This window comes from Pieris napi, chromosome 14, assembly GCF_905475465.1.
Source record: "Pieris napi chromosome 14, ilPieNapi1.2, whole genome shotgun sequence".
Taxonomy (NCBI): Eukaryota; Metazoa; Arthropoda; class Insecta; order Lepidoptera; family Pieridae; genus Pieris; species Pieris napi.
Window position 1 is genome coordinate 12,372,710 of NC_062247.1, and position 17,491 is coordinate 12,390,200.

Below are 17,491 nucleotides of genomic sequence, written 5' to 3' on the forward strand. Positions count from 1 at the left end.
AGCTCGCGAGAGCATTCGTTTTGAGAGTGCTCAATTGTGCGAAGCGTTGCTGTAGTTGGAACACTCGACGTTGAGCATTATGCCGCAAAATGCGCTCTAGTGCTGTAATTGGAAAACGCAAGGGCCTTGTGCAGAGTGCAGTGTCAACTGTCAACTATCAACAGTCATGTTTGCGGTTTTCCGTTTTGCTATTTTGCTAATCACTTTGCCACCGTCCCGTAGCATAGTTGTAGTAAATTAATTAGTTATTACATGATATTAACCAGATTTTTGGAAGTTAAACCAAAATATAAGTCGGCACACAACATTGTTCATTGAATACTGTATAGCCTTAGTAAGTACTATTATAAATATTATAGTAAAAAGGAACAATGTTCCGTTCTATTGTTAACTTGTGTAGGTGCCGGCGTGATTGTGCTAATTCATATCTTAATAAATACAAACGATACTGCACAAAAGCTCCAAAGTTGAACACAAATGAACCTGTAAAGCTGATTAATGGTCAGTAGATGATCTATATTTATTTATGTTCTTATTTTTTAAACCTAGGCGTGTTGTAGTACATTCTAATACAGCTATCACTCTGTTTTCTTGCACCATTTGATAATACATGTATATCGAAAATAAATTACCTTATATAAATATATTTTACGTTTCAGCCATGGATAGATCGCATTTTCTGTTACCTAACAATCAACGGTTTGTCGAATTGGACAGCTCTCAAGCTTTTGAAAATTTAACTAAACAAGAAAAACTATATGCTCATTACTTAAGTCAGGTAAAAGACCTATCATTCTTTTTATACTTCTTAAAACATTTGTGATGATAAAATACTTTAATAGTGAACATTTCCAGGCTGCGTGGAATGGAGGTCTGATTGTACTTATGCAAACCAGCCCGGAATCTCCAAAAATATTTTCATTACTACATAGAGTTTTCTTGGAAGAGCCTTTGGAGAACCTTAAGCAATCAGCTTTGAAAGCAGGTGTTTCAGAGGATGATTTTCAAGTAAGGCAAATATATATGTATAATATCTTAATAATATTACAATGGTTAAAGCTTGTCTATTCTTACAAATAGTTCCCATGAGTCTATTTTTATCTACATCCTGTGTGATAATATAGGTTGTGGTTTTACAATACACTTATGTTTTTAATTTTTATCAGTTATACAAAAATATGTTATTGATTTAGCTAGCTACCTACTTATAAACATTTTAATATAAATGCTATTTTAGTAAGTCTTAACATAATTATTTACTTCAAAGGATGTATTAAAACACTTAAATAATTCTATTGTAAAAAAATATGTATGATTAATATTAAATTGTGTGATTTTTCAGGCATTCCTAGTATATGCTGGAGGAGTATTTGCTAATAGTGGAAATTATAAAGGTTTTGGAGATACAAAATTCATTCCAAATCTATCTAAAGAATCCTTTGAGGCAGTTGTTAAGGCATCCAAGGCATTTGAAAATGACAGCACTCATATTACAAAGTTATTGCAAAAGACACAAAATGCTATCTACAGTATAGCCCCAAGATTAACTAGTCTTGGCCTCGCTGAAAAGGTTGTTATTACTTTTAATATTATAACTTTTTCTGTTTTATTTACATAATATAATGCAATACACCATATAATTATGTAATTATATTATTAAGTGATAAACATTTTAGTATTATTATAATGTAACTGTATTGGTTGCCTACCAGAATCATTTTTAATTACTTTAAATTTACAGCTATAAGGTCATTTTCTAACCACTCCAAAGTCTCATTATAGTTGTACCTATATATAGCTATGTATTTTAATAGGCTTAAATTTAATGTTGAAATATTAATATTTATATAATTAATTTAATTAAAGGGAGTTACCACATACTTTTCAAGTAACTGCACAGAAGAAGACTCTAATTTGGTCAATGACTGGATGAAAACAAAACTAATTGAAGCATACATCTGCAGAACGTTCAAAACAGTTGCAGAGGATGGATGTAAGTTGGATTGGACCTACTATATTGTTAGTTGTATCTCACTCTCTTAAATTTATTCCATTAAGTATAATTGGTATTTAAATTTTGTACTGCAATCAGAACTAAGTTTTCAGTTCTGTGTTGTTACAATCTATATTATTATATCGTAGGTACAGACTAAGAAGAACAATTTGTATTTTTTTTCTTTTTCAGTACCAATCTACACCATCCATCTGGCCAGTGTAGAATCATCACCTAAAGCAGGACTGACAATGGAAAAGGAGAAATATAAAAATGCCTACTTCCAAGTCACCCGTGGTGATTATTCTCCTCTTCTCAAATTGGCTTCCGAAAACCTCACAAAAGCAGTTGACTTTGCTGCCAATGAAAATGAAAAGAATATGTTGAGGCATTATGTAAATAGTTTTAATGAAGGCGATTTGAATGAACATAAAGAAGGCAGCAGATTTTGGATTAGAGATAAGGGACCTATTATTGAAACGTAAGTTTTATAAAAACTACCTTTCTAGCTAACTTCTTTCTATGCACCTGGGTGCTAAATTATGTTCCTGGCAAATTAGTAATTATTTAGAGGAAGGCAAACAAGATTGATTACCTTCTTTTAAATAAAGTATGATTTTTAATAAACTAATTATCACCAATAATTCATTCATCAACTATTCTTAATTGTGAAATTTTATAAATGAAAATCGTGATATTTGTTAAAATATGTAAAAAATAGTGTAGTGTAGTTTTGCATTAAGATTCTGTATAAAAATTCATAAATTTTATAAATATTTTTATGTGAATAAAAAACATTAATTCTGTCATACACACAAACCGTTCATGTATCACAGATACCAGGGATTTATCGAAACCTATCGGGACCCAAGTGGTCAGCGGGGAGAATTCGAAGGATTTGTGGCAATGGTGAATAAGGAGATGTCTAAGAAATTTGGTGATTTAGTTGATGGTGCTGAAAGGTATACCCGCAATACTCTTTGTTACGATTTATAGATGAAAATTCCTACATTCCTTTATTATAATGTTATAATAATAAATTGTTAATTATTTGATTAATTATTATAATTTTAATTAGTATATTCTATATATTATTTATATATATAATACATTTAACAGTCCTTAAAAAAATATTATTTGATTAAAAAATATCTTTAAATTATCAGTGAATTTACCATATTAAATGTAAAGGTTTATCAAGTTGCTGCCCTGGGGCCAAGATTTGGAAAAAGATACCTTCCTGAGACCTGACTTTACTAGCCTTGATGTTCTTACATTCTCTGGAAGTGGCATTCCAGCTGGCATTAACATTCCAAACTGTAAGTTTAATTTAGATAATTTCATTTCATGTTTAAGAATCATTTAATACAAAGATCTTTAATTAGTTATCTTTTTGTATGAATGCAATTTGATTGACTGAAATATTCCAGATGACGAGATCCGTCAGAACGAAGGCTTCAAGAACGTGTCGTTAGGCAACGTGATTCCGGCCGCTTACAAGGAGTCCGTCATTCCTTTCCTCAGCGACGGAGACAAGCAGCTGCTGGAGAAGTATCGGGTTGCCGCCTTTGAGGTATTTGCAGAATGCGAAATTCCACTTGTATCACCTCGTCCCACACCGACCTGTTTCTGCCGACCACAATTACTTTGCGGAACCAACAGCCCGCTGAAGTATTTCGAACCAATTCTTAAGAGGCCGGCAACGCACTCGCGAGACCTCTCGCAATGAGTGTCCATGGGCGGCGGTATCACTTAACATATGAGCCTCCTGCCCGATTGACTCCTGTTATAAAAAAACCTATTTTACTCATTTTAGATAACTGGCTTAATAGATCTCCTATTCATCTTAATGACTTTATAATGAACCTGTCATTCCTTGTTATCCTAAGATTGATGATCATTTTATATAAGCCGTCAAATTCCCTGGTTTAAAAGTGGTGTGTGACTTTACGTTAACAATGCCTGACCTTAATCAAAGCTACAAGTTTCGTAATATTATTTATTTACAGAAAAAACCCTCGAAATAAATAATTAATTATCATTATACGTCGTATATAATATTAATTGGTCAGGTTCAAGTTGGCCTTCACGAGTTATTGGGTCACGGCAGCGGTAAGCTGCTAAGGCAGAACGCTGACGGCACCTTCAACTTTGACAAGGAGAAAGTGAAGAATCCCTTGACAGGTATACTTACTACCTCAACTTATATATACTTACTAACTTGGTAATTAAATGTGTAAATAATTTTGAATATCTCCTAAAGGCAAGGACATAGAGTCGTGGTACACGGAAGGCGAGACCTACGACAGCAAGTTCACGACCCTGGGCTCCGCCTTCGAGGAGTGCAGGGCGGAGGCCGTCGGGCTGTATCTGTCTCTCGACCAGGAAATATTAAAGTGAGTTCTTTTTTGATTCTAGATTCTTCTCGCGAATCTCATTTTGTCTTCAGATCTATCTCGCTGCAGATGGCATTTTGACACATCTTGGAATATTTTCTGATTAATTTATAAATACATAGTTCCATCATTTCAAAGTTAATTCATAGATTTTAAATATATAAAAAATATTGTTACTTTTATAATCTCTTTTTGCCTGTTTGCTTTTCGTAACCTAGTTTTGTTATTTAACTTACAGAATCTTCGGTTACGAGGGCCAAGAGGCGGAAGACGTGACCTACGTGAATTGGCTGAGCCTCTTGTGGAACGGGGCCGCCAAAGCGACCGAGATGTTCCAACCCACGACCGATACGTGGCTGCAGGTAATACTCTCTTACCAAATCCCTTCAAATTTGTTATATCAAGTAAATATTATTAAATGCTGTCTCACGAAACCCTCAATGCCGATGACGTCATTAAAGCTGTTTATCAGCTAAGAAAAAAATATAAACTCATTTACCTCAATACATTATAAAGAAATAATTTTTTATTCATATAAATATTATTTCAGGCACATGCTCGCGCTCGGTTCGTGATAATGCGTCTACTGGAGGTGGAGGGCGAAGGCCTATTAACGGTGACGGAGACGGAGCCCGGCAGGAACCTGCTGCTCACGCTGCAGAAAGATCGTCTGCGCACCGACGGCAAGAAGATTATTGGTAAGAATGATGTACCAATGGATACCGAACCTTTACCGCTTTTTTACTCGAAAGAAGTAATCTTTCGACAGTACTGAATGGCCATCGCCGGCCGTCAAGCTTTTAGTCTGTCGTCCGTATCACATCACGGATTCGAACAAATTTATTTCTCACGGTATTAGAATCGCACACACAAGTATTTTACATGCTTTTAATTATTGAAATGGAAAATGTTTATCGATTTTTTTCGATCGTTAAACATAGAGGCGCTCCCATAGATTATAAAATTGTCTAGATCTGCCTTCCTGTCCGATCCTCTAGCTGGTTACAATATTATCAAAATTACATAGGTTAAGCGATTGTAAACACTATTCATCAATTCTTCTTTGTTTTTTTTTGTTTTAATTTAAATCTTTCAGGCGACTTCCTGGTGAAGCTGCAAACGATAAAGGCGACGGGTGACTTTTCGGCGGGAGAGCAGCTGTTCCAGAAGTACAGTCGCCTGGAAGCGCCCTGGAACCGCTGGAGAGACATTGTTCTGTTGCACAAACAGCCACGAAACATATTTGTACAACCCAATACTGTCGCTAAAGGTAATTAACAACTTCAATATTCAGTTTTTGTCTATTGAGCATAAATGCCGAAACCCACTGATTAACGTATATTATTATGTATGGATATATTTAACTTCCCTGCAACTTCCAATTAGAAGAAGAGAAGAAGAAGAAAGAGCAAAAGAAGAAAAGAGCAGTGTTGGCCTAGTGGCTTCAGCGTGCGTCTCTCATCCCTGAGTTCGTAGGTTCAATCCCAGGCTGTGCCAATGGACTTTCTTTCTACGTGATTTAACATTTGCTCAAACGGTGAAGGAAAACATCGTGAGGAAACTGACATGTTTAGACACAAAAAGTCGACGGCGTGTGTCGGGCACTGGAGGCTGATCACCTACTTACCTATTAGATTTTAAAAAATGATCATGAAACAGATTTAGAAATCTGAGGCCCAGACCTAAAGAGGTTGTAGCGCCACTGATTTATTTATTTTGTATCTTCCAATTGCGATTGTGATTACTGTTTGTGTTCTGTGAAACAAATTGTTCATAATTTTTAGGTGAGGACGTGAAGCTGACACGTTATCCAGCGACAGCCGAAGGCATGGTGACGTCGTGGGTCCAACGTTTCCCCACTACCAAGGTCGATGACATTTTGGAGAGATTGGCCGAGGAAGACAGTCAATATTTCTCGGAAATAGAGAAAATCGCCGCATAACAAGCACTTGTTAAATGAGATAGTTCATTTTGGATTCTGTATTTTTTCTATTTAAAAAATAAAACCATCTCGGCAACCGATATCTAGGTACTATTAAAGTTTTAATAACAAGCATTTCTTTATTTGTCTCATTTATTTTTACATAAAATCTGCTGTTTAAACATATGCCTGAGATTTTTTCTTTGGCTCTAAAGCATTTCGGTCTCCTCAGAATGTTTTTCCACAACCGTAAGAGTTAAATACCAATATAGAAAGAAAACTCCATTGATGCACAGACTTGGTGGGATAAATGTCATTTGCTAAGCCACAACAGTTCATGTACAACAGATGAATTTTTTAAATTCAGTTTTGTCTTATCTACATTATAAAGCGGTTTGTTTGGGGATAAAATCGAAGATAAGGGAAGATAGTATTAAAAATAAACAAACTTCAACTATATAATTTATTGACATTCAATACAAAACGTATGATGGGAATTACAATATTATTCAACACTTCACAGTTTCAAAGTATCAAAACCGTGACCACGAAAACAGTATTATACCTCACACAAATAAATAGCGCAATACGTTACGATTACAAATAAATATGAGTATAAATGATAAATTATTTCTTAAAAATTATTAAATCGTATACCTAACAATGAAATGGCAACAAATTAAGTTAAAACTACTGAAAATACTTCTGAACGGTCAACAAAATAGATATTTCCTTAGAGAACACTGTTTCTACCTTACATAAGACTTAATACGTTAAATTTCTACGAAAATCTTCAACTAAGCACCATTCTATTCGATATCTGTTACTTGACTTAGCAAACAATACTTTCTGATAATAGTTAAACTAAATCCAATCGCTGCACCCGAGTAATTAATACATAAATACATCATTTGTGCAGACACGCGTTTATTTCGTCTCGCGTTACATATTTCGACAAATCCAGTCGCGTAAAGGCACGTGAGTCAATTCTTACTGTTTTAGCAAATCAATTCGATAACTATCAATTAATTTCATTAGTGTATAATATAATGGTAATAAGAATAAATATTTGGCGTAAGATATACATATACAAAATTCATTGAATATATTATAGTGTATTTGGCGATTAGAATACTACAATTCCAATTCGTTCGTCAAACAATGTCCGCTTCGACAATCAAACGCATTGAAGGAAGCGAATGAGTCGAGAAATGATTATGAGATGAACACTTACCGATATTAATTCCTAATTTGTCACTAAAGAGATTTCAATGTGCATTAGTCTAAGTACTAACTATGAAAATGCAAGCGACTTCTACCGTTGGCAAGATGTCCCTACGCTCGGAGTTCAGATCGACAATAGGAAACAATGAATTACCTAGAAGAGATTCAAGAAGGGCTTATAAATAAAACAGAAGAGAAACGCTCGACTCGTCGTCAACGCCTCTCAGTCGCCTTTCTCAGAGCGTTCTGCACCGTCGCCTTCGCCTTGAGGTGAGCCAGCGGGTCTGAAACATATCCACGTCACTCTAGCTGACGACAGGCTGCATATCCAGAGAAATACGAGACGCTACTGCGAGATACACGAGCGAAAGAAAGTAGTCTGTGTGTCACGAATATTAAGTCTAACTACTTTAAAATCAAAGTCTCTAGGGGATATCAAAATATAATCTCTAAACCTAAAGCATTAGTGCTGTCAATTTAATACAAAGCGAGAAGCGTGCATCAAGTAAAAACTTTTCGAGAGTTATTCATTATTTACGAAACAAATATTAATTACAAAATACACACCTCGACGTGGAATCCTTGTCCGGGGCCGACTTTCTCGTCACTCTGATCGAGTACTTTCTATTGCGAATTTTTTCAAGAATGTTTTCCGGGCTCGGTTCCTTTTCGCTCTCTTTCAATATTATGGCAGAGTTGAGTTGGGTTCTCTTAGGGCGATACGTGGCGTAGCTCCCGGGGGCGTAGAGAGAGTTCGTCCTGTTATACTTGTGCGGTTCCTTCAAAAGGCTGAGGCCGAGAGTGTCGGGGCCGTCCGAAGTCTCCAACAGTGATTTCGTTCTGGAATATCTATTCTGGCCGTGAGACGACGGTTGGTCGTAGTCGAGATAGCTTCGTGTTCCTGAATATTTTCTTAGGTCGCTCCTGTCTAGAGATCTGTACGTGTCTACTTTGTCGTTGAGGCTATCGTATCGTAAATTATTTCGAGCTAGGTCGGCGAGCGAGGACCTATACCGGTCGGTCGAAGGAGACGCGTCCGAAGAAACGGAAAAGCCGGGCGAAACGTCATACGTATTGGGGGAAGTGGGGGAAGCGTCGTATTTATCGGTCGAGTGCGAGTATATTCGAGCCACGGGATCGTATTCGACGGCGCCGGGACCGACTAAGTTACTTTTTCTTCGTTGTTTCTTTTCATTAAATCTGGAGTAAAAGCTTTTTCTGCGTATTCTATCCCCGACGTCTTCTTTCTCTGGGGTGGTCGAATCGTGACTTCGGATAGGATAAAGACTGCTGGGAGAGATAAGGGTTTTCTCTTTTATTTCAGCGCTATGATCGGATTTAACATCAGAATTAGAATATATCGATCTACTTCTAGATCTACTTCTACTTAAGGCATCACCCAAGTCTAACTTGGCCATTCCATCCGCTATACAATCACCATTTGTTTCACTTTTTCCAACTTTACCTTTGTCCATTGACGTATCCATTATTTGAGGTTCTATCACAGGATTAGTAGGAACTATTTTCTTCACTCTAGGAAGTTTTGAAAAGTCCAACTTTAGTGTGCTACGAATGCTCTTCGTCTCCTCTTTCTTCTTTAATTTTTCATCATCATCAGTAGGAAGGGCGGTGCAAATATCGCTACTAGTCTTATTATATTTATTACTTTTACTACTCACGCCATTCAATAACAGGGACGATGGTCTTTGAGGTTTTTCGATATCACTTTCTGCAGAAATGCTTTGTTCATCAACATTGTTTCGTGAATTTTCTGAATTAAGTTTCAGCTGTTTCTCTTTAGGTTCAAATTTCTTAAATAATCCCAACACTTTAGACACTGTCGTTTTATTCGGTGTACTGCTTTGGTTTTCCAGTGCGGCCACATCTGTGACAGTGACAGCTCTCTTGATGAGATTCGATTCTGTGGGCGGTTCGACCGGAACGGAGTGTTCCCTTTGTGTCCTTCGTAGTTTACTAGTTTCTTTTTTACTAGCCTTTACCGAGCTATTTTGGTATGTTTTCTCAGGTGAGTTAGACTTTGAAGAAGTCAATTTTTCTAATTTGTGACCTATCGATTGTAAAACTGACTTTTTCTTAGTAACATTATTTTGTTTACTATCCTCAGGTGATTTTTCCTTATGTTTCTTAGCGACAATTTTTTTATCATTTGAAGATTTAATATCATTCGGTTTCTTGTCGTTTCCTAATTCAGTCGTCTTTGACTTCGAAGGTACTTTTTTAATAACTTTCTTTTTTACAATCTTCTTTTCTTCTTTTGACTCATCTTTAGGAATACTATTATCTCGAGTAAAACCATTACTTGAGATGTTATTTTTTATGGAATTGGGATAATTTCGTTTTCGTAGAGCATCTGTAGTGTCCACGACACTCTCATTTAATGTATTTTGATCCACGGCTGAAGACATTTCTCTCTGTGTGGAATTAACTACTTTATACTTTTTCAAAACAAGATTTGATGAACCATTATCTATTTTCGTTTTATCCTCTCTAGCGTTAAGATTTTCACTTTGAGTGACAACCTCTGATGAATTGCTCGTCGGGGTAGGTTTTGGTTTTCTAGGCAGTGTTATGTTAAAACTAACTTCTACATCAGTTTTTGCTTCCGGTGTAGGGGAAGGGTTTTCATTTAGGGTGGAACTTTTGCATTCGTCTTTACTAGTCGTGCGGTTGGAATTAGTTTTATTTAAAATATTCGTATTATTCGGGTAACTTTTAGGTCTTAATAATTTTGATTCCCTAGATGTAATATGCTTATTCTCAGATTCGATTTCTTTACTTGATTTTCTTTCACTTTCGGTTTTGTTAGTCTCGTATGTTTTGATGCTTTTAGCTGGATAACTTTTAGGTCGGACTATCCTCGTTTCTTGGTTAGTCGCGTTTTCGTTATTATTCCTGATATGTGAGTCTCGTGTTTCATTGCAGATGTTTTTCGTTTTCAGTAAAGTCGATGAATCAATTGCGTTTTCCTTAATATTATCTAAACTGGGAAAGAAAGGCGTGGTTGATCTACTTCGATCTTTACCAACTAAAATACTCGTAGGTGACAAGCACTTGCGCGTCACATCCTCGCTTATATAATTCGGACCTTCGCTCGCATCAGTGGGGGTCGTCGCCGCACCGTCCGAAGCTCTACTTCTCTTCTCCCTTATTTCTTTCAATATTTTTTGAGTTTCCAATTCTTTTTCTTTTTTGTGTTTGGTGTAAACGCTTTCGTCCGGGGGCGACTCGAAGAAATCTGATCTGAGGAATCTGGAAATACGTTTTTTCGGACGATCGCCGGATAATCTCAGGGAATGTCGTCTGAAATTTGGACCCGTCGAGTTACCGTAAGCGGGCGACCCGTACGCAGCGATATAACTGGGGTCGGTGACTAGACTGCCTCCGTCCGACGCGTACGTGTCGTCTAGAGAAGTCGTTCTTTCAGATAAATATTTACTCAGTAGAGGTCTATCGGTAGCGCCGCGGGACTCCGGGCGCGATCCGCTCGAGTCCCGCGGAGCCGCCATTTTGTATGTACAATCGTCGGCGAGAGCGGAAGATGGAGACGCGGGTTCGCGCGACGCGCTAGACCGTCGTCTCAAACGCGGCAGAGTGTAGAATTGGGACGCGGAAGCTCGCGGGACGTCGTCGTCGATTTCGGTGTCGGGAGGTTCTCGCGAATGTGCGTCGTCGGCGGCGGGGGCCTCTCGCGGGTCGTCCGCCGGCTCGGATCGGTCGGCGCCGAGAGAGAGCGTGCGTCGCAAGGAGCGAGCGGCGTGGGGCGGCAGATGCCGCAAGAGCTGCCGCTGCAGGCGCCGAGACAGCGCCGGCGTCAGGCCCGACAGGGCGCGCATCTCGCGCTCGGAGAACCGAATCGAGCTCAAGTCGAGGTCCGAGAGATCTAGTCCCGCGTCGCCCTCACGCTCGTCGTCGCCGTCGCCGGTCCGCGCTTTGCCCTTCTTACTACTACCTGCAAAGCAACAGGAAACACACCATTTCGATCATGCGGAACGCTCGCGGGGACGCTATGCGTATTTACAGTGCTCTATTCCGATGCGACCCGTCGCGTCGACCAGGGAAATAGATCAAGTTTAAGGCCGGTTATGTCGTTCGTTTTTTCGTTAAGTTTGTGTTAGGAGTTAATGAAAATCGAGTGAATTAAAAACCGGAAGTTAGGTCAAACTAAGCCATCGCAAACCAAGAACGAAAGTGATGCATTAAAATGTTGCTTTTGAATTTTGATTTTGCAAAAAAATGCATTCTCACAACAGCGATCTTAAAAGTCAAGTGCGGCCGTATCGCGAGAAGCGCAACACAAAACGAGAGTAAATAAAGGGGCGAGTACCTATTCCTGCGTGTCGTCGGCGGCGGGTCGGCGGGCGCCGGGTCCGCCGTGGAGTGAAGTGGTCGGAGCATGCAGAGTAACGCGCAACCCCACTGCAACCACAAACCTCACTTCACTACGTCGAGCCGCTGCCCCCACTTCCCCCCGCTTCCCTCACTACGTGCCACCACATCCACTATCTACACATTTATCACGTACGCCGCACGGCTCGCGTGCGGCTTACGCGGGGTCGAGCGACCCCTCGAGTGCCTTGTGCGCTTCATGCAATTTACTACAAAAATCTAGAGCAACGCAACATTTTCCTGCTATTGTTAGCGGGTAGGAGAAAAGTCAATACCTGCACAGAGAATGCTATTTGAATACATTAAAACACTACGGTGCACAAATCGGTTAAATTAAACTGTTAAGGGTTTAAGTGAAACGCTGATGCCCGACGGAACATGGCAACTCCGAGAATTGTTATGTTCCGCTGCGACAAAATCGACGTTAATAAAAAACACTCAAAGGAAAACGCCACTAATATCGTAAATAGCCGTCGGTCTCGAACTGTAGTCATGAATGAATGATCGTTAATTGATTAAGAAGCCAGCCGTTGTCAATAATAGCCTCTAGTTGTGCCGATATATTTCGTTCAGTAAATCAGATCAGAATTTCTTTTAAACCTGACGTAGAAATTTCGAAAAAATACAGCCAAAGCGCGTGCTGACGTGCCGTGAGTTGTGCACGGGTGAGACCTACGTGAAGCTTTAGGTATCGGCAGCGTTTTCCGGTACTCAAGCGATGCACAGCTACCGGGAAGAATACTCACCGCGCGGCGTCTGACGCGATTTGTTGAACATGGACTCGAACGGCGACTGCATGTCTCGCGAGCCCCAGCCTTCGCGCCTGCACAGACAATGTTGAATTAAGTTAAACCAGATATCCAGATAACCAGATCGGCATCGGCCAAATAGTTTATATGGTAAATTGGTAATAATCGAGCTCCGAAAATTGAACTTACGTCTCCGATACACTCCTTTTACTTTCCGTATACCTATGTGTGCTGCATGGAAATGTACCAGGTTTTTAATTAGGTTATATGTTCCTTGTGAGCCTACAGTCTGGACATGCCGTTTTCGTCGAATATTTTACGTAATTAAGAGATTTTTTTTCAAATATTTACTTAAAGTTTCACGAAAGCCATAAAAGAATTTAATTTCATCATATTGTGATATTCAGTTAAATAATTGTAGGTAAATAGGGTTGTCGTCTATAATCTACAAATTTACACAATCTACAAACTTATACAGGCACACAAGCTGAAATTATACTCTTTGCATAAACTAAGATTTTTATTTCGTACTAGACTCTGATTTTTAATTACGTAGAATTCTGACAGCTATCACTTTTTGACATGTCAGAGATTATAAACCTTTTTGGCCGGGCACATTTTTCAATTTCAATACGAGTCTGAACATCTGTCTTTATACATACATTTTATTTCTTAGTGAATGTATCCATTTTATTAAGTACGGTGCTCAACATTAAAAGTGGTGTTACGTCCCTTTTCATCACAAACAGTAAAAACGCACAAGTAAAGATAACATTTTATTTTGTTTGAAAAGGTTTACTACACCTGGAATTGGTAGGCAGTGATGCCATCTAAAGAATAAATTAAGTAATTAAAGTTAATTCCATATATTTTTCGTGATATTGAAATATTTGTTATTTTTGTATTTAGAACCTTTTTGTAGGTAAAATATAAAAATATGTAGCATTTATTTTTTTGCCCTCAAATGGGTCAAATTTGTCTCTTTTTCGATGGAGAACTTTTTTAGTAGGAAAACTTAAGAAATGTCAGAATTATACGGAATTAAAAATCAGAGTCTAGTACGAAATAAAAATCTTAGTTTATGCAAAGGGTATAATTTCATTTTGTGTGCCTGTATTATGTCATCGCATGTAGGCCATTTCATAGATCACATTTGCATTCGTCAGTTTTAGTGTGAGGTGGCTTGCTTAAACTGCCGACTAAAGTGAATCGAACTCAGTTATTACGAAAAAGTAATTACAGGTATTTTATTTTCTATAGTACGATAAAAAATAACAAACAATTTTTGTTTCCTTACTTTAGCTAATCAATTTTACACGAAGTTATATAGTTTGTATCTTAATATTGCAGAGCGAGTAAAATTCAGCTATTGCTATTTTATATACGATACCGTGTATTTGATAACACGATATACATAACTAATCTAGTTAAAATGTAAATTATATCACTAAGTTAATATAATTCTTTTAGAAATAAAGTAACTTTGAACCGAAAAAGACGATTATAATTAAACATAAAATATCATTTATGTCGATGCATTCGATTCAATTTAACAACGGTTAAAGCGAACAAGAACACTGACGCAACATTCTAACGACGTTCAGTTTAGAAGCGAAATCATTAGTATAAATGTTTTATTAGTAAAATTACCTTATTATCATTGTTACGTTAATATGAAATCTGTCGTTACGATGTTACCTTATTGAATATAGATGTCAAAAGTGACCTATCGAATCGGCCTTCTTATGTTACCACAATTGTACTCACATGAAATGCCTCCTCGGCAAGTGCGGGCTGCATGCAAAAAATCACGATTAGTAGCTATATCACAAAACTTATAAGTAAGCAAAACGTCACCTGCAATTATTATGAAATTAGTGCGTTCAATTCCAATTAGTTAAGGAAAACCTGTCCATCGGTCAATCCAAAGCTTAATTCGTGAGTTACCTATTGAAGAACGGCGAATGCAGGTTGTTGAAGAGCGAGTGCGGGTGCTGGGCGAAACCGGGGCCTTCTTCGCCGTTCAACCGCTGAGTTAACGCGCGAACCTGGTGAGGAGCATTGATTGTGCATTATGAGTTTTAACAACACGTCTAGGTTGCCATTGGGCTTGCCGAGGTTCTGCAGAGCGCCAGATATGTTTGCCGAAACCCGAGACAGTTATAATACCATAATTCGAAGGGTATTGTGTTACCCCAATGGTATTCTGAATATGTTGATTATAAAGAACACGTTTATCTTAAAACATTGATTTTTTGGGTGTTTTTTTATGCATAATTATCTTGAAATTTGCAGGTTATTCTTGCCGTATTTAATAAAAGTGCTTTTTGAATAATATAAATACATTTCGGGAGGTCTAACAATTTGATAGATTCGTGTAATTGATTCGGGTTTATTCCGGTGATGGACAAAATATGGTTATATACCACATCCTTTTAATTTCATTTTAAAGATCTGTATATTTATTATAAAATCGATCTTTACATTCTTTTCAACTTCTTAAGATATGTAAATATACCTAATTATTACAATTATTGTGTAATATGTAATAACTAGTGTTATTACACAATATTTAAACTGTTTTAAATTTGAAAAAAAGAGCGCTCACTCGGTGTAACAGCGTGGAGAAGAGGTTTTCAGCTGTCAAGAGATGGAAACCCTCATCTTCCTCGTCCTCTTCGCCAGAGGACACGGATTCCGCTCGAGCCAAGCGGCTTGATCTGGAATTATAAGCAAAATATTATCAAACTGGTGGTAAGCTAATACCACAACCTTATGGTTCATTATTCGACATCGGGCGTTTCATTCGGCTTTTAGACTAATATAACGTACTAATACCAAATTAATATAAAATAAATCAGTGGCGCTACAAACTTTTTTTTGGGTCTGGGCATCATTTGTCAATCTAATAGGCAACGAAGTGATCGGCCTCGTATGCCTGACACACAGCGTCAAGCAGTTTTTGGGTCTAAGGCAAGCCGGCGAATCGTAAATGCGCACATAGACAGAAAGTTCATTGGTGCACAGCCGGGGATCAAACCTACGACCTCAGGGATGAGAGACGCACGCTAAAGCTTCTAGGTCAACACTGCTCTTTATACCAAATTAATACTATCATAACTTAAAAATATTTTTTTTTTATAACTAAAAAATTATCCCGTCCTTCATTATAACCTCACCTCAATCGATGCATATGCGTGTCATCTTCTTCTTCCGATTCTCCGCCACTTACTAAGCTACTGTAAATTAAAAAATAAGATATATAACTATTCAGCGATACTATTAAAATACAGTTTAAATTGAGAAATGAAAAAGAAAACGTACCTGATGCGCCGAGGTGTAAGTCGGGGGGGATGCACCCTAGGCGAAGGCGACGCGTCGGGCTCGAGGCTGCGTTGTCTGGGTGTGACGTACCCCTTGCCCTCCACCGCAATGGGTATAATGAACTCCCGAGCCGATTTCTTTATCGGCTCGCCCGTGCTGGGACTGGGCTCGCCCGTGCCCGTCGACTCCGTTGACGCCAGACGTCTTAAAAATTCATAGACTTATTTTAATTTAATTACTTTCAATAAATTAATACATATAAATTAAGGTTGTGCCTGTCAAAATTATCTAGATACATATTTACATTTTTAAGTGTGTACTTTGACAGTTTCATACCTAAGTGGCGTATGCGTCGACCTGGGCGCGGGCTTGTGCGTGGGAACGTGCGCGTTCGTGGACGGAGACGTCGGGGACGTGGGGCTGTCTTCCGTCGCCACACTTATCGGTATTATGCGTTCCACTGACGGGCCCCTGATGAGGAATATCGTTAATTGACAGTCGTTTATTTAGGATACGATTAACGGCGTTAAATTTGCGTGAAGTGATACCTATTGCGGTGATCCTCCACCCGATGGTGTGCCTCCGTTTTGAAGACCTTGGAAGAGGCGGAGGGCGGGGCCGCGGGGGGAGTGGACGGCGGAGAAGCCAGCGACGTCACTCCGGCTGACGAAGACCTGCCGTAGGGCACGGGAGGCTTGCCTGAAAGACGTCAATCGTTTATTTCTTTATAAAGGTGAACATTAATTAAGTAAACGGTTGAGGCAAAAATCGAAAGGCCCATGACCCAAACAATTAAACACTCACCCGTCCTGATAGCAGAGGAAATAATGTCTCTTGCGGCGCGACGTCTGTTCTCTTCGCCCGCCCGTTCTTCTGCCAACTTCGCCATCGAACTTTGGAGACTCCTGATAATGAAATAACATTATGAATATGATGATGAATGTGTCAATAACTCTTGTATCTAGAAAAGGTGTACGTTTGGGTTTTAATAATATTAACTAATTTAAGTAGACACATTTTGTAACAAAAATTAAACAAGTCTATCATTTAGCGAAGTCTCTCAATGTACAATCATATATTTAGCCATTCTCTAAATAATGAATATAATATATTATAAACAATTCATCACCTCCTGGCGTCCTGAAGCAAGACCGCAGGGTCGACTTGTGTGTGGTGAGTGGGTTCGCTCTCTGTCTTCTTCACTCCACCCCGGTTCATTTGCGTTTGAGGCTCTTCGAACGGCACCGACTATTTAACAGTATGAAAAATAAAGTGTCATTAAGAAAAACTGTTTAAAACATAACTTTAAAAAGCGATATAGAGTGAAATAACTTATAAATAATCATGAATTTATAAAAACAAATATTATTTATATTTTAATCATTTTGGTGTTCCAGTCACGTGACACAAAACACACACATATTATATATACATACATACTTAGCATTTTTGTAAATAATATGTCTCATCCTAATAC

The 17,491-nt window shown here is 38.3% G+C and overlaps 2 protein-coding genes across 19 annotated transcripts in view; one reads left to right on the top strand and one right to left on the bottom strand.

The window, feature by feature from the left end:
- Nucleotides 1-179: 179 nt before the first annotated feature.
- On the top strand, nucleotides 180-6,439 carry LOC125055722 (dipeptidyl peptidase 3). Of its 2 annotated transcripts, none has more exons than XM_047658233.1 (15): nucleotides 180-334; nucleotides 660-778; nucleotides 856-1,008; nucleotides 1,343-1,570; nucleotides 1,867-1,993; nucleotides 2,186-2,474; nucleotides 2,830-2,955; nucleotides 3,185-3,312; nucleotides 3,424-3,566; nucleotides 4,066-4,177; nucleotides 4,257-4,389; nucleotides 4,628-4,751; nucleotides 4,940-5,087; nucleotides 5,486-5,659; nucleotides 6,174-6,439. In XM_047658233.1, exons 2-15 carry the CDS (start codon nucleotides 662-664, stop codon nucleotides 6,329-6,331), a joined length of 2,160 nt encoding a protein of 719 aa, XP_047514189.1. In that variant the 5' UTR covers nucleotides 180-334; nucleotides 660-661; the 3' UTR covers nucleotides 6,332-6,439. The 2 variants fall into 2 exon arrangements, with proteins under 2 accessions (XP_047514189.1, XP_047514188.1); XM_047658232.1 differs by lacking the exon at nucleotides 180-334 and adding an exon at nucleotides 341-501.
- Nucleotides 6,440-6,759: 320 nt separating this feature from the next.
- LOC125056031 (NUAK family SNF1-like kinase 1) overlaps nucleotides 6,760-17,491 on the bottom strand; it is a 30,633-nt gene continuing 19,901 nt past the window's right edge. For 3 of the 17 annotated variants that reach the window (XM_047658849.1, XM_047658850.1, XM_047658848.1), the window contains exons 17-29: nucleotides 17,144-17,262; nucleotides 16,819-16,919; nucleotides 16,563-16,713; nucleotides 16,351-16,485; nucleotides 16,015-16,218; nucleotides 15,870-15,929; nucleotides 15,299-15,410; nucleotides 14,638-14,738; nucleotides 14,458-14,484; nucleotides 12,880-12,921; nucleotides 12,688-12,764; nucleotides 8,102-11,504; nucleotides 6,760-7,818 (exon numbers count right to left, since the gene is read on the bottom strand). In XM_047658849.1, coding sequence (XP_047514805.1) covers nucleotides 7,758-7,818; nucleotides 8,102-11,504; nucleotides 12,688-12,764; nucleotides 12,880-12,921; nucleotides 14,458-14,484; nucleotides 14,638-14,738; nucleotides 15,299-15,410; nucleotides 15,870-15,929; nucleotides 16,015-16,218; nucleotides 16,351-16,485; nucleotides 16,563-16,713; nucleotides 16,819-16,919; nucleotides 17,144-17,262 — 4,593 coding nt within the window. In that variant the 3' untranslated portion in view covers nucleotides 6,760-7,757. Of the gene's footprint in view, nucleotides 7,819-8,101; nucleotides 11,505-11,879; nucleotides 11,972-11,994; nucleotides 12,217-12,687; nucleotides 12,765-12,879; nucleotides 12,922-14,457; nucleotides 14,485-14,637; nucleotides 14,739-15,298; nucleotides 15,411-15,869; nucleotides 15,930-16,014; nucleotides 16,219-16,350; nucleotides 16,486-16,562; nucleotides 16,714-16,818; nucleotides 16,920-17,143; nucleotides 17,263-17,491 lie in introns of those variants that run through there. The other 14 variants (XR_007117981.1, XR_007117982.1, XM_047658853.1 and 11 more) reach the window with 14 other exon arrangements.

What these genes read in the sequence shown, in the direction of transcription:
- LOC125055722 (XM_047658232.1), top strand. Translation starts at nt 372, where the DNA reads ATGTTCCGTTCTATTGTTAACTTGTGTAGGTGCCGGCGTGATTGTGCT. An exon ending in CTCGACCAGGAAATATTAAA is followed by an intron (nt 4,390 to 4,627) that starts GTGAGTTCTTTT and finishes TTTAACTTACAG; the next exon opens with AATCTTCGGTTACGAGGGCC. An exon ending in CGACCGATACGTGGCTGCAG is followed by an intron (nt 4,752 to 4,939) that starts GTAATACTCTCT and finishes ATATTATTTCAG; the next exon opens with GCACATGCTCGCGCTCGGTT.